The 12,769-nt window shown below is 34.2% G+C and overlaps 1 protein-coding gene across 4 annotated transcripts in view; it reads left to right on the forward strand.

Moving 5' to 3' along the window:
• Positions 1 to 3,437: 3,437 nt before the first annotated feature.
• Positions 3,438 to 12,769, forward strand: part of LOC132111349 (mitogen-activated protein kinase-binding protein 1-like) — a 54,210-nt gene continuing 44,878 nt past the window's right edge. For all 4 annotated transcript variants that reach the window (XM_059518568.1, XM_059518571.1, XM_059518570.1 and 1 more), the window contains exon 1: positions 3,438 to 3,770. In XM_059518568.1, coding sequence (XP_059374551.1) covers positions 3,657 to 3,770 — 114 coding nt within the window. In that variant the 5' untranslated portion in view covers positions 3,438 to 3,656. The remainder of the gene's footprint in view (positions 3,771 to 12,769) is intronic.

The following is a 12,769-nucleotide window of genomic DNA, read 5'->3' on the forward strand; positions in this document are numbered from 1 at the left end:
CGATGAAACCCATTTTCATGAATGCATGTTAAGGCAATAATAGATGTTAAATTCAGAAAACAGTCTGTGTTCTTCTTAGAGAAAAGCTAGATTATTTACGTTGAGTGCCTTTCAACAGGTTCTTCTATATGCATATTGGGACATAGGTTTGTTTTATTAGGAAATAGTAAACCTATAACAATAGCATTAGGAGTTTACGGATAAAAGAAGGATATAGTGTATCCACTGCTGAGGTTTACTCTGATGTTTAAGTATTGTCTTTTTATTATTATTTTTTTAATTATCTGACTTTATTTTTATTTTTTGAAAGTAATTGGTGAAGTTTGAATGCAGACAGTTTATTGCACTTGAACGTTTTAGTTTTGAAAACCTTTTATTTCCCCCACCTCAACAGCAACATAAATTATAATGAAGCATTTCAAAGGGTTGTAACGCTAAAGTCACACTTCCAATAAGGTGGTTAACTTCAAGAGATCCCTCAGTTTGAGCTTACAAATATAGTAATCACTATGCAATTGTTTTGCTTTAGATTTAGACAAAATAGGCAAAGAAAAGCTACTAAAAAAGAAAAAAACTTTAGAAAAAACTAAATACAATGAGATGCAGTCACTGTTTATTTTCTTGTGTATATGTAAAGCAACAGGTTTTTTTTTTGTAAGTAGGTTAGCTTGTTAAAAGTCTGTATATTTGTCTGTAATATAACTTTTTGGATATTGTAAATATGTAATATCTATTCCTTTTGTTAGTATGCAAACTTAAATACTTATTTTTTTATATGTTATAAATGAGTGCTCTCTCTTTTGTAAAAGAGATGGATGTCTTTTCAAGTTAATAAAGATGTGCTCAAGTCTATGATTCTTGGTATTGTGGTTCATTAAAACCACAAGATTGAAAAGAAGCTCTTTCATCTTTATGTTCTGCCTTAGTCTAAAATGTGCTCCTTTGAGATCAAATGTGTAGAAATTTTGGTAGATATTTTTGATTAGTATGTAATTTTATCTTAACTAATTAGCGGTTATTGGAGCCACATTGTTTAATACAAAATACAAAAAATTAAATGAAAAAAAATTAGATATTAATGAACATGGTGGAGTTGATAAAGCATAGTCTCAGCCACGGACATCACGCCCACGGACCATTGGCTAAACGTCTGATGCATACGGGACACAAAAGTGGAAAAACTTCAGGAGTGTCGAAGTCGTCATCGGATTGGTTTAATTCTACAGGATTTCCGGGAGACGTGCGTTTCGCGTTCTTTAACATTCTGTCTGGAAACAAAAATGCTGTGGCGCCAAACCCCCTCACGAAAGAAGAAAGCCGTTGAGTTAACAACTGTGATTAAGAGCGCTTATCAGGATCAACTAAACGCTGGATATTCAAAAGTATGTCAAATATTTAAAGTTTGCTGCCTAGAATCTTTATACTATGTCTGAGAGTTTTACACACCGGTCTGGTTATCCTTACATTCTCTATTGGATCAGGAATGATGGCATCTATGTGTGTGGAGCGGTGGTGATTTCCCGGTTCAGTACCACTAAAGTAACCTACAATCTCTTGTCCTACTACTCAATTCAGGTTTCTGTCCCACTGCTCCTCATCATTCCCTTCTATGTGAATATCATTTCGCAGAAGAAGCAGTCATGGCAGCATTGGGGACCAGGCAGCATGCAAGGTCTGGACAAGACCATCTGGCTGATTTCCGTTTTCATTGCCAACTTCCTGGTGTGTTGGGTGCCAGGGCAGCTGCTTCACATCATTGCCTGTATAATTTTCTTCAGTTTGGATCATTGCATAAATGCTTGCTGGTTTGCATGGGTGGTCAACCTGTTCTCTGAATCCTTCAAAATACTGTACTGCCTCGATGCATGTCTTGATCCTTTCATTTTCCACATGCAGCAGGGACACAGTGATTTGTTTCCTTTGGTTGCATTAGTAAACTGGGCTAGAAAGTTCTTGCAGGTAGGTAAGAAACAAGATTTGGGAGGGCCTTCAGAGAAACCTGCCAGTGTCATCTAACTTAATTGTGGTTCCAAAGGTAGAATGGAAAAAAACGCAAAATAAGAACATGAAAAAGTGATGTTTTTAAAGACTACCCATAAATGTCTAGGTGCTCAATTGTAAGTTGATGCATTTAATGTTTTCATGTTCTTGTCCTTGTGGCACAGCTGATACAGAAGAGCGTATGCCAAAACACATGTGAAAAGCAAACAACGCATGGGCGCAGTGTGGAGGGTACGCCATCTGCGTACAACTCAGATTTGCCAAAATAGCACTACGCTAATTTGGAGAGACACGGAGGAGAGGAATTGTTGAATAAAGTCGTTATTTTAGTTTTCTTCATGTACAAAAAGTATTCTTGTCGCTTCATAACTTTACGATTGAATCACTGATGGCAGATGGACTATTCTCACAATACTTTTCATACTTTCCTGGACCTTGTCACTGTTATTTATTTGGCAGTCTATGGGACAGTTTCAAGCCTACCGAATTTCATCCAAAATATCTTAAATTGTATTCTGAAGACAAAGCTTTTACGGGTTTGGAACGACATTGGGGTGAATATTGACAAAATTTTCATTTTTGGGTGAAGTAACCCTTTAAGGGAATGATAAATGTTGCTTTTGTCATTTAGTTACTACTGTTTTCGGTCTGAATGGCACTCCAGGCTGAATTTGTTCTTAAATCTCCATTTGCAAGCCATAAAATCCCCTTATTTCTAATCTCTGCACCATTCATTCATATATCCCAACATTTGGCATGTGCATGAAAAAAAGCTACATGGGTATCACAGAATGGCATTTGGCAAAGACTGGAGAATTGCAACCATGCAATGTTTACATTGGAACCATTGCTGTAAAATGCAAACATTTATCCTGTAGATGGTATGTACTGGTCCAAGATGCTATACCGGTATTTGTGCTTTAACCAGCTTAAACCAGAGCGGAAAACGTTAAAAAACGAGTTACCAAGCTTAAACTGAATTACCCAGTTGTGGTAAATGAATACGATAATGCGACGGTTTTCTACTATTCAATTATTTGCAAACATCAAAATAAACACTTTTCCTAAATTAAACGAATTGTATACATATGTGTATTTAAAGTATAATGGCTAAGTGGCTAACGCAAATGTTTATATTAATTAGGAGAAGCACGCAACATTTTGAAATATCAAGTCGCTTCATCTCATTCATATTCAGGAGCCAAGAGGTCCCCCATAACATAAATCGTTAATTGGCCAGCTGCCAAGCGTCCGCCTCCCGATTTTAGCCTTTCAGCCAATCAGAATAGCCGAGGTAAAAACGTCGCCTTGCCTAATTAATATTCATGAGCCTTGCCTTTACAGTAGTAGGGTTTGTAAATACACACACCGTACCGGTGAAGGTATCACGGCTGGAGGTTGTTCGCGGACTCTACACTCGAAACATGGTCCAAATGGACGTCAGTGAGGAGCGCGTCTCTCACCGACAGGACTACCGCACGGGATTTAAATCTCCGATAGTGGTGGATTGGTTTAGTATATGAAATAAACACGCAGTGAACGGATCATGGCTTATTTTAAACGCATATTGTTTGTCTAATTGATTAACGACTGTGATTGTAGCGCACCGCCAATTGTTTGTTGGAAACATTGAATCAACAGCGCACCAAATCAAGATGACAGGGGAAAACACAACTATCAAAAGTCGGATTAAAAATCAGATTCGTTCGCCTTCCATTAAATTGAGAAGAAGTAAAGCTGGAAACAACAAAGAGAATCTCAGGGATAAGGTACAGTGCACTACTTACATTAAATGACACGAAGCACGTATGGAATCTGTTATCTGCAGCTGACAGTGTATCCGATAGCTGGGATTTTCGGCAGTTTAATGCAAGGTGACAATGAATTGGCACTTATATGTCAAAATGTTTCCAGGGTTTTGTTGATGAAAACTCCACAAAGGCATAATGTGGTTATTTCAGTACAGTGCAACAGCAAGAAGACTTTAAAAAATTACTGACCTATTTGCCACATGTCACAAATCATTTCAAGCCCTGCTAAATGTCATGCTGGGAAATTATAATGCACTATAATAATAATAATATGAATGTCCCTCAATTCATTAAACACTCGTAATGTTGCAGTGAAAATAAATTGGTAAAAAATGCTCTGCAATATACAGAAACCCTCAGTTTTCAATATAAGATAACATAATATTTAGTGCATTTTCAGTTTGGGGATGAGGGCACTCTTTATTCAGTATATAATATAATTAAAAAATTCAAGCAGTGGTAAAGTGCATGTTGTGAAAATATAATGCACAAATATGCATTATTATTATTGTATCCGAGTAGTCATTAGGCTACTGACTGTTGAATTCCATTCAGATTGCCTGTTTACTGCTGCAGACCCTGGCTTGGATGACTGTACTTCCCTCTCATACACATGAGCCTTGTGATTTTATGATTGTTGAGGCTGTTGTGCAACTGAAACGAATGCCTTGAATAACTCTGAGACCTCAGCTGCATATGATTTGTTGTTCATAAATTGTACACTGTTGTTCTCACAAGCACATTTTCTGTAACCAAATCCATATCTATATGGAATGTCTCACTATTCTCTATAATAGTGTTTATGGTGCTGGATAAGGCATCACTGATATTATTGCTCATTTTATGCCCCATCTCATATTAAACTTATTAAAAGAATAGTTCACCCAAAATTTTACATTTGCTATGGCCATTCAATAGATGACCTTGTTTGGAGCTCACCAATGGATCCTCTGCAGTGAATGGGTGCCATCAAAATGAGAGTCTAAGCAGCTGATAAAAATATCATAAAAACATCATTCACACATGATTTCTTAATAGTAATTTACCTGTAAAGACTGTGTGAAAGGGGTTAATGAAGGAGGGACACAAGCTGTACTGTGGGACCAGAATATAATAAGTAATTTTAAACATTTATGGTTCCTGGTTGCAATGCACACTTATATTAAAAAGGCAAATTTAATACTACATTGGTCAGAGAAGTCACCCTATGCAATTACATTTCATGCATTTAACATGCAGAGGTGGAAAGAGTACAAAAATATTCTACTCAAGTAAAAGTACCATTACATTAATGAAATTTTACTTAAGTACAAGTAAAAGTACCAGTCTAAAAATCTACTCAAGTAAAAGTAAAAAGTAGCTCATTTAAACTTTACTCAGAGTAAAAATTACTTAGTTACATTTTAACAGTGGGAGGGAGTCAAAAATGAGACAGGCCAAGGGTGTCAAACTCAGTTCCTGGAGGGCCACAGTCCTGCACAGTTTAGATTTAACCCTAATTAAATACACCTGATCCAGCTAATCTAATCATTTAGGTTTATTTGAAAACTACATGTCATGATATGTGTGCTGGAGCAGGGTTAGAACTAAACTCTGCAGGGCTACGGCCCTCCAGGAACTGAGTTTGACACCCCCGGGATAGGTCTATTAATCTCAAACTAGTTGTTTTTAATTAATGGAATCAGTTATTTAGAATAATAAAGCATTTGGGCTGTTACCAGGCAAATCAGTATCAACAAACCCATCTTTTAATGCAGAAGATTCATTGGAAGTGGCATTTAGATGTATTACACTGTTTAGTGCAGGACAAGAATGCATTTAACCTGCATTTACAAATGCATGAATAATGTTTTGATATACAAGACATAAAATGTTGAATACTCATTTGAAATGATAAGAAATTAATTATTTAAAAAAATCAAAAGATACTTTAAATGTCAAATTAAAATGGCCAGTATGTGTCAGCAAGTCACTGTTAATAAGTGAGTCATTGCGATTGAACCGAATCATTTAAACGGTTGATTCATTCAGGAACGAAACACTGTCACGTTGCTCAGAGACGCAAAACTGCTTTGGTGGCTGTGTTTGGAATTATTTTCTGTTGTAGAAATAGAGCTAAAAAGGCAATATGGTGTCTAAAACGCAAGTCTCTTAATTAACTTGTTTACTGAACTGTTATATATATATATGTATGTATATATTCATGATGATTTTTGGAGGAAACGATGGCATTCTTTGTGTGATTTTGATTTAATATATGAAATTATATAAATATGTGAATTTTCTGCCCCTATATCTTCAATTTTGTGATCATTCTAAATGCATTTTAGGAGACTGAATCACACAGTGAAAGAACGCACTATAAATGCGTGCGCACATCATTAAAACAAAAATAGCACACTCCTCACCACGGTCTTTTTGGCTAATTTGTGCAAAACCTCTTGCTAAAATGTCAAAGCTTCATTTTAACCACCAATGCAACGATGCAATTATTTAGCTTACCTCTACATTCTTGTGAAGAGTTGATGTCTTGTCGAGATTTTATAAGCTGCTAGTTTGGTCTTCCTAGGCAAGTACAGCTTACACTGCATAATAGAGCATACATATGGCCATGGGTTCACTTCATTTCCTTCGAGTTCAACTTCAGAATATGACGGGGTTTCGTTTTCAGCGGTGTCTGCACCACTAACGCCTGTTTTGTCCGTCTGCATCTTTCTTGTGATTTTAGCGCCAGTTTGCCCTCCTGCCCATGCCGTAGTTTCCAGGGAGCGATTTATTTTTTTTATTTTTATTTTTTTTACTCAGTAATTAATGTGTTTTAAAATGTAGCGAAGTACAATACTTCAAACAAAATATACTTAAGTAAAAGTAAAATTACAGATTTAAAAAATTACTTTAAAAAGTATTAGTACACAAAAAAGCTACTCAATTACAGTAACGCGAGTAAATGTAATTCGTTACTTTCCACCTCTGTTAACATGCATGTCATAATAATAATAAAAATCCAATATCAAACCGTGATGATCACTGCTGTAGAGACAATATTTTTTACATACCATTTAAGCGCTATGCAAAAGACTCTGTCAAGGTGTCTTTGTTTCGTACAAAAGAGGAGATCTGTCTCTCTTTTTGCCTAAAGCAGTTTAGGAATCGCTGGTGTACATAACCCAGACAAAGGAATCTGAGCTTTTTGTAAGACTATACATCAGTTCAGCTCTTAGACAGGGCTCTATTTTCCAAGGTTTACACACTGTATGAAAATCAAAGGTGCTGTGCAGTTCATTGACTTCAAGGACTCAAGGACTTTTCTGTTCTCCGAGGATCCGACATACAATGATTGCAAGAAAGTTTTTGGAAAAGTGCATGACACAGCCGTGGGTTCAGAAATTCCCATTAGAGATGCTGAATGAGAAATGGTTTGAAAACAGCATGCATTTGAAAATGAGCTCTTTTTCCGTTGTTACAGCACTCTGAGACACAGTGGATATATGGAGGTCTGTCAAAACATCTTTGGAAAGATGATAAATCAAAGCAACAACTACAATTATAGTGTTTTTAGCATCAGCATGTCCAGCACAAATTGTGGTAGTACTGAGGCTACATCCAGCTTACAGAAGGATAATTTTCGGAAATAATCGAGGAATGTGCTGCTCTGTCGAGGTGCTCGCGAATCAGAACCTCAGATTGCGCTTTGGAACTTCAAGTTACATTTCGCAATACACATTACAAACCAATACAAACAGATTTTTTTTTTTTATATATAAAACTTCTTTAAAAAGTTCAGATGTATTTTCTATATGCGGTCCTTGATTAAGACTGAAATTAGATTCACCAAAAATGCCTCCAAAGAAGAACGAGGAGATCGAAGAGATAAAGAAAACGCTTGATTTTCTGTCTGAGGAGATCTCGACTGTCTCTAAGCAGCAGAAATCACTCATTGATTTGATGAGCGAAATTAAAGAACTGAAAAAACAAAATGAGGAGAAGGACAAGCGGATCGCTAGTCTGGAGTGCCGCGTGGCTGACATGGAACAGCATTCCCGCATGAACGATATTGTTGTCAGCGGATTGGAGACCAGGCCGCGTTCTTACGCCAGGGCGGTGACAACGACAGGAAATGGGGAGCTCATCGATCCAGACATGGACTCCGTGGAGCAACAGGTGATTGCTTTTTTTCACAGCAAAGGCTTATCAATATCACAAACTGATATTGAGGCTTGTCATCCCTTACCCCGGAAAAACAAGAATGACAAACCTGCAATAATAATTCGCTTTACGAACAGAAAAAACAAAAATGCTTTGCTTAGGCAAGGTAATAAACTTAGAGGGACTGATGTTTATGTGAACGAGCACCTGACGAAAAAAAATGCAGACATAGCTAGAAGGGCACACTTCCTAAGGAAGCAGAGGAAAATCCAGTCAACCTGGACAACAAACTGCAAGGTGTTCATTAAACTTAACGGGTCACCTGAAGAAGCAAGAGTACTGACTGTGAGATTCATTGAGGAGCTGGACAAGTACCAATGAATCATGATCATGTAACTTAGTAAGGGGTTCAATATGTATCAATATGTGTGACTTATTTGAATTATAATGGCTATGGACTCTTTTGAAGAGCTTGACTGTTTAAACTTAACAACAGGTGAAAATGAGAGTGACAATGATGACAATGAAGGTTGGAACTTAAAAACTTTCAAATTCACTGATCATAATCTACATAGTTTTAAACAAGATCTTGACCCAGAAAACAATTTTCTTAACAACATAAACAACAACTGTTGTTATTACTCTGATGATCAATTCAACAAGATTATAAAATCTGATTATGGATTGTCATTTGTTCATTTTAATAGCAGAAGCTTATATGGAAATTTTCTTTACATCAAAGAATACTTAAGTCATTTAAAAAACCCATTCCAGGTGATAGCCATATCTGAGACCTGGCTTAATTCTGAGAAGGGTGTTGATCATGGGTTGGATGGATATGATTTGAATTATGTTAATAGAGAGAATAAAAAAGGAGGTGGAGTAGCATTATATGTAGATGGAAGATTAAAATATAAAATTGTGAAAAATATGTCAACTAACATTGATGATGTGATGGAGATAATAACGGTCGAAATTAATTTGGAAAAAAAGAAAAATGTAATTGTAAGCTGTGTATACAGAGCCCCTGGTTCAAATATCGAAATGTTCATGAACAGTATGGAAAGTCTATTTACTAAGAATGAGCAAAAAACGGTGTTCATTTGTGGGGATTTTAATATAGATCTTTTAAATCCCAGTAAGCATAAACTGACAGATGAATTTATCGATTTAATGTTTAGCATGAGTCTTTTCCCACTTATAACAAAACCAAGCAGAATATCATCACACTGTGCAACTCTAATAGATAATATATTCACAAACCGAATGGACAATAGTCTAATGAGTGGGTTGTTACTAAATGACATAAGTGATCATTTGCCAGTTTTTGTGATGTGTGTTTGTGATCATGTGAAGTATAAGGAAGTTAAGGTGATTAGTTACAGGAGAATCAGAACTGTTGAATCAATAAATACACTCAGAAGAGAATTACTTGCATATAATTGGAAAAAATTGTATGATGAGACTGATACCAATAATGCATACGCAACATTTCTGTCTACTTTTAAATCATTATATGATGAACACTGTCCGATAAATCAATTTACCATAAAGCACAAATTTAAAGAGAGACCATGGATGACAAAGGGATTAAAAAATGCTTGCAAAAAAAAAACACCTTGTACAAAGAATTTATAAAACACAGAACCAAAGAAGCTGAGTATAAATACAAAAGATATAAAAATAAATTGACCAGTATCATGAGGATAAGTAAGAAAGATTATTATAATAAAATATTAAATGATAATAAAAATGATATCAAGGGTATATGGAAAGTGCTAAATAATATCATAAGGAATGGACCAATGAATAATAAATACCCTCTGTATTTTATAGATAATGAGAGGACTTTAAACAATATGAAAGATGCGGCCAATGGGTTTAACAATTTCTTTGTAAGTGTGGGAGCAAAACTGGCTGATGTAATAAAAAATCCACTGACTGAAGGTGAGGTGAAGGCAGTGGATTATTTAGACAGTAACCCTTACTCTATGTTTTTGAAACCAGCTGAGGAAATTGAGATTATTGATATTGTAAATAATTGTAAGAATAAAAAGTCAACAGACGTGAATGATATTGATATGGTTTTAATTAAGGAAATCATTGGTGCAATTGTTAAACCGTTAACTCATATTTATAATTTGTCTTTCAAAACAGGTGTATTCCCAAGCAAAATGAAAATTGCTAAAATCATTGAGAAGCATGAATTATTGGTTGATAGTCAATATGGATTCAGGTCAAACAGATCTACATCAATGGCAATTATGGAGTTAATTGAAGACATTACCAGTGCTATAGATAACAAACAATATGCAGTGGGAGTATTTATTGATTTAAAAAAAGCTTTCGATACAATTGATCATAGTTTGTTAATCAATAAACTGGAAAAGTATGGTATCAGAGGAATTGCATTAGATTGGATGAAAAGTTACATAAGTAACAGACTACAATTTGTTCAAATGGGGGAGTTCAGATCAGATTGTTTGGGTATCACCTGTGGAGTACCACAGGGGTCAATATTGGGTCCAAAATTATTTATAATGTACATAAATGACATATGTAGTGTGACTAACCGTCTAAAATTTGTGATTTTTGCTGAAGCAGCTGTTGGAAGGGGTCACATCAGAAATTAATAAATTAAAAATATGGTTTGACTTAAATAAATTATCGTTAAATCTAGATAAAACCAAATTTATGCTTTTTGGTAATCATAAAACTGACACGCAAGTAAAAGTTATGATTAATAATGTTAAAATAGAAAGAGTCTATGAAAACAAATTTTTGGGTGTGATTCTTGATCATAAAAATTTGTTGGAAACCACACATCAAATACGTTAGAACAAAAGTAGCGCAGAGTATTGGAGTAATGGGGAAAGCAAGGCATGTATTGAGTAAAAAAGCACTTTTTATTTTGTATTGTTCACTTGTGTTGCCTTATTTAAATTATTGTGTTGAAGTATGGGGTAACACCTACAAAACCACCTTACAAACATTAAGTACATTACAAAAAAGAGCTATTAGAATAGTAAACAAGGTAGGTTATCTTGAGCATACTAATTTACTATATTTAAAATTGCACACTTTGAAGTTTAAAGATCTCGTTAAACTTAAGACTGCTCAATTAATCTATAAAGCAATAAATAAACAGTTGCCTAAAAACATACAACAGTTATTTACAGATAGGGTTGGGGGTTATAACTTGAGAGGGGATTTAAATTTGAGTCAACATAGGACTCGGACAAAACTCAAAAGTACGTGTGTTTCGATTTGTGGGGTGCTTCTGTGGAATGGTCTGAGCAGTTCAATCAAACAAAGTGTTAATATGTTGCAATTTAAAAAAAGGTACAAAAGTTTTATGCTTGATATAGAAATGGAGAGGGTGAATGATAATTCATTATGGTGGGAAAGAATGCTTGATAATGGTTTTTGTATATGCTTTTTTCTTCATCTTAATATTAAGATAACGCTTTATTTAATTTAGTATTTTTTTTGTTGTTGTATTATTTAAAATGTTATGTTAATTTTTCTTGTTAGATTGTGAATTGGTTTGGGTAGTTACTGGGGGTAGTTTTTGATAAGCCTAGGGCTTCTAACTATCCCTTTTCGAACAGGTTGAATATTATATTATTATGTTATACATGTTTGTTTATTTATATGGATATTTCTTATGAATTGCTGTCATTTTTATTTTTTATTTTTTTATGAATTGTTCGAAATAAAGATTAATTCAATTCAATAATGGATGTACATGCGTATAATTTGATGTCCAAAGGCTGCCTGCAGCTTTTGGATTTGTTGAAACCTGCATTTTTGGGGGATAAAACAGTAGTAAATGGAAAGACAGCTTGCGTCCTTATTAATCTATAGTAAGGAAATGGTCTAAGATGGCAGAAGACCACTTCTATAAACCAGGTGTTGTTCCTTTCAGTTCTCTGTTGACCTGTACTTAAAGTGGCCATGACTGATATGAGAGTGTTCTGAGCTTGGATATGGCCATGCTTTCTTTGAAGAGATGGTCTAGGCAGAGGTTTTAATGCATAGAATAAAGGTCTCAGATGCTGAAGACAGGTGTAGATGTTCAATAAACTGGTTTTTATGTGGTATTGCACTTAAAATGCTGAAAACACAGTGCATGTGCATTCCTCATTGTTTTTTGCTCGAATGATAGTATGGCATTGTGTGTTCATCTTAAACATATTATGCAATCTGTAATTATGGTAGTATCAACTTTTGAGTAATTGCTGGCTGATTTACCAAATAATTTTTTTTTTATAAATTAGTATTAGTCAGTGCTTATGCAGTTGTAGTGTAAATTTACACTATAATGGGAATGTTATTCACACATTACCCAGCCTGTTTACTGTTTGCAGATTTAAGCATTTAATATTTAAGCTTATTTTTGTGCTTCAAGAACATGTTTCCTTCAGTTTGAACAGTTCAGCACTACTTAAAGCCTCATGGAAAATTTTGAATATTTAATTAATGTTTTAGATATTTAAAAATATTTTGTATATATATATATATATATATATATATATATATATATATATATATATATATATATATATACATATATATATATATATATACATATATATATATATATATATACATATATATATATATATATATATATATATATATATATTATTTTTTTAATATTTAATATATATTGTAAAATATTAATATTTTCATTTATATATTTTCTTTATTTAAAAATATTTAAATTTATTTAAAATTTATATATTACATTTTTGTGTTGTTCATATTCAAGAATAATTCAGTGTTCAGACAACATTCAAATAATGTGT

Source organism: Carassius carassius, chromosome 31, assembly GCF_963082965.1.
Source record: "Carassius carassius chromosome 31, fCarCar2.1, whole genome shotgun sequence".
Taxonomy (NCBI): domain Eukaryota; kingdom Metazoa; phylum Chordata; class Actinopteri; order Cypriniformes; family Cyprinidae; genus Carassius; species Carassius carassius.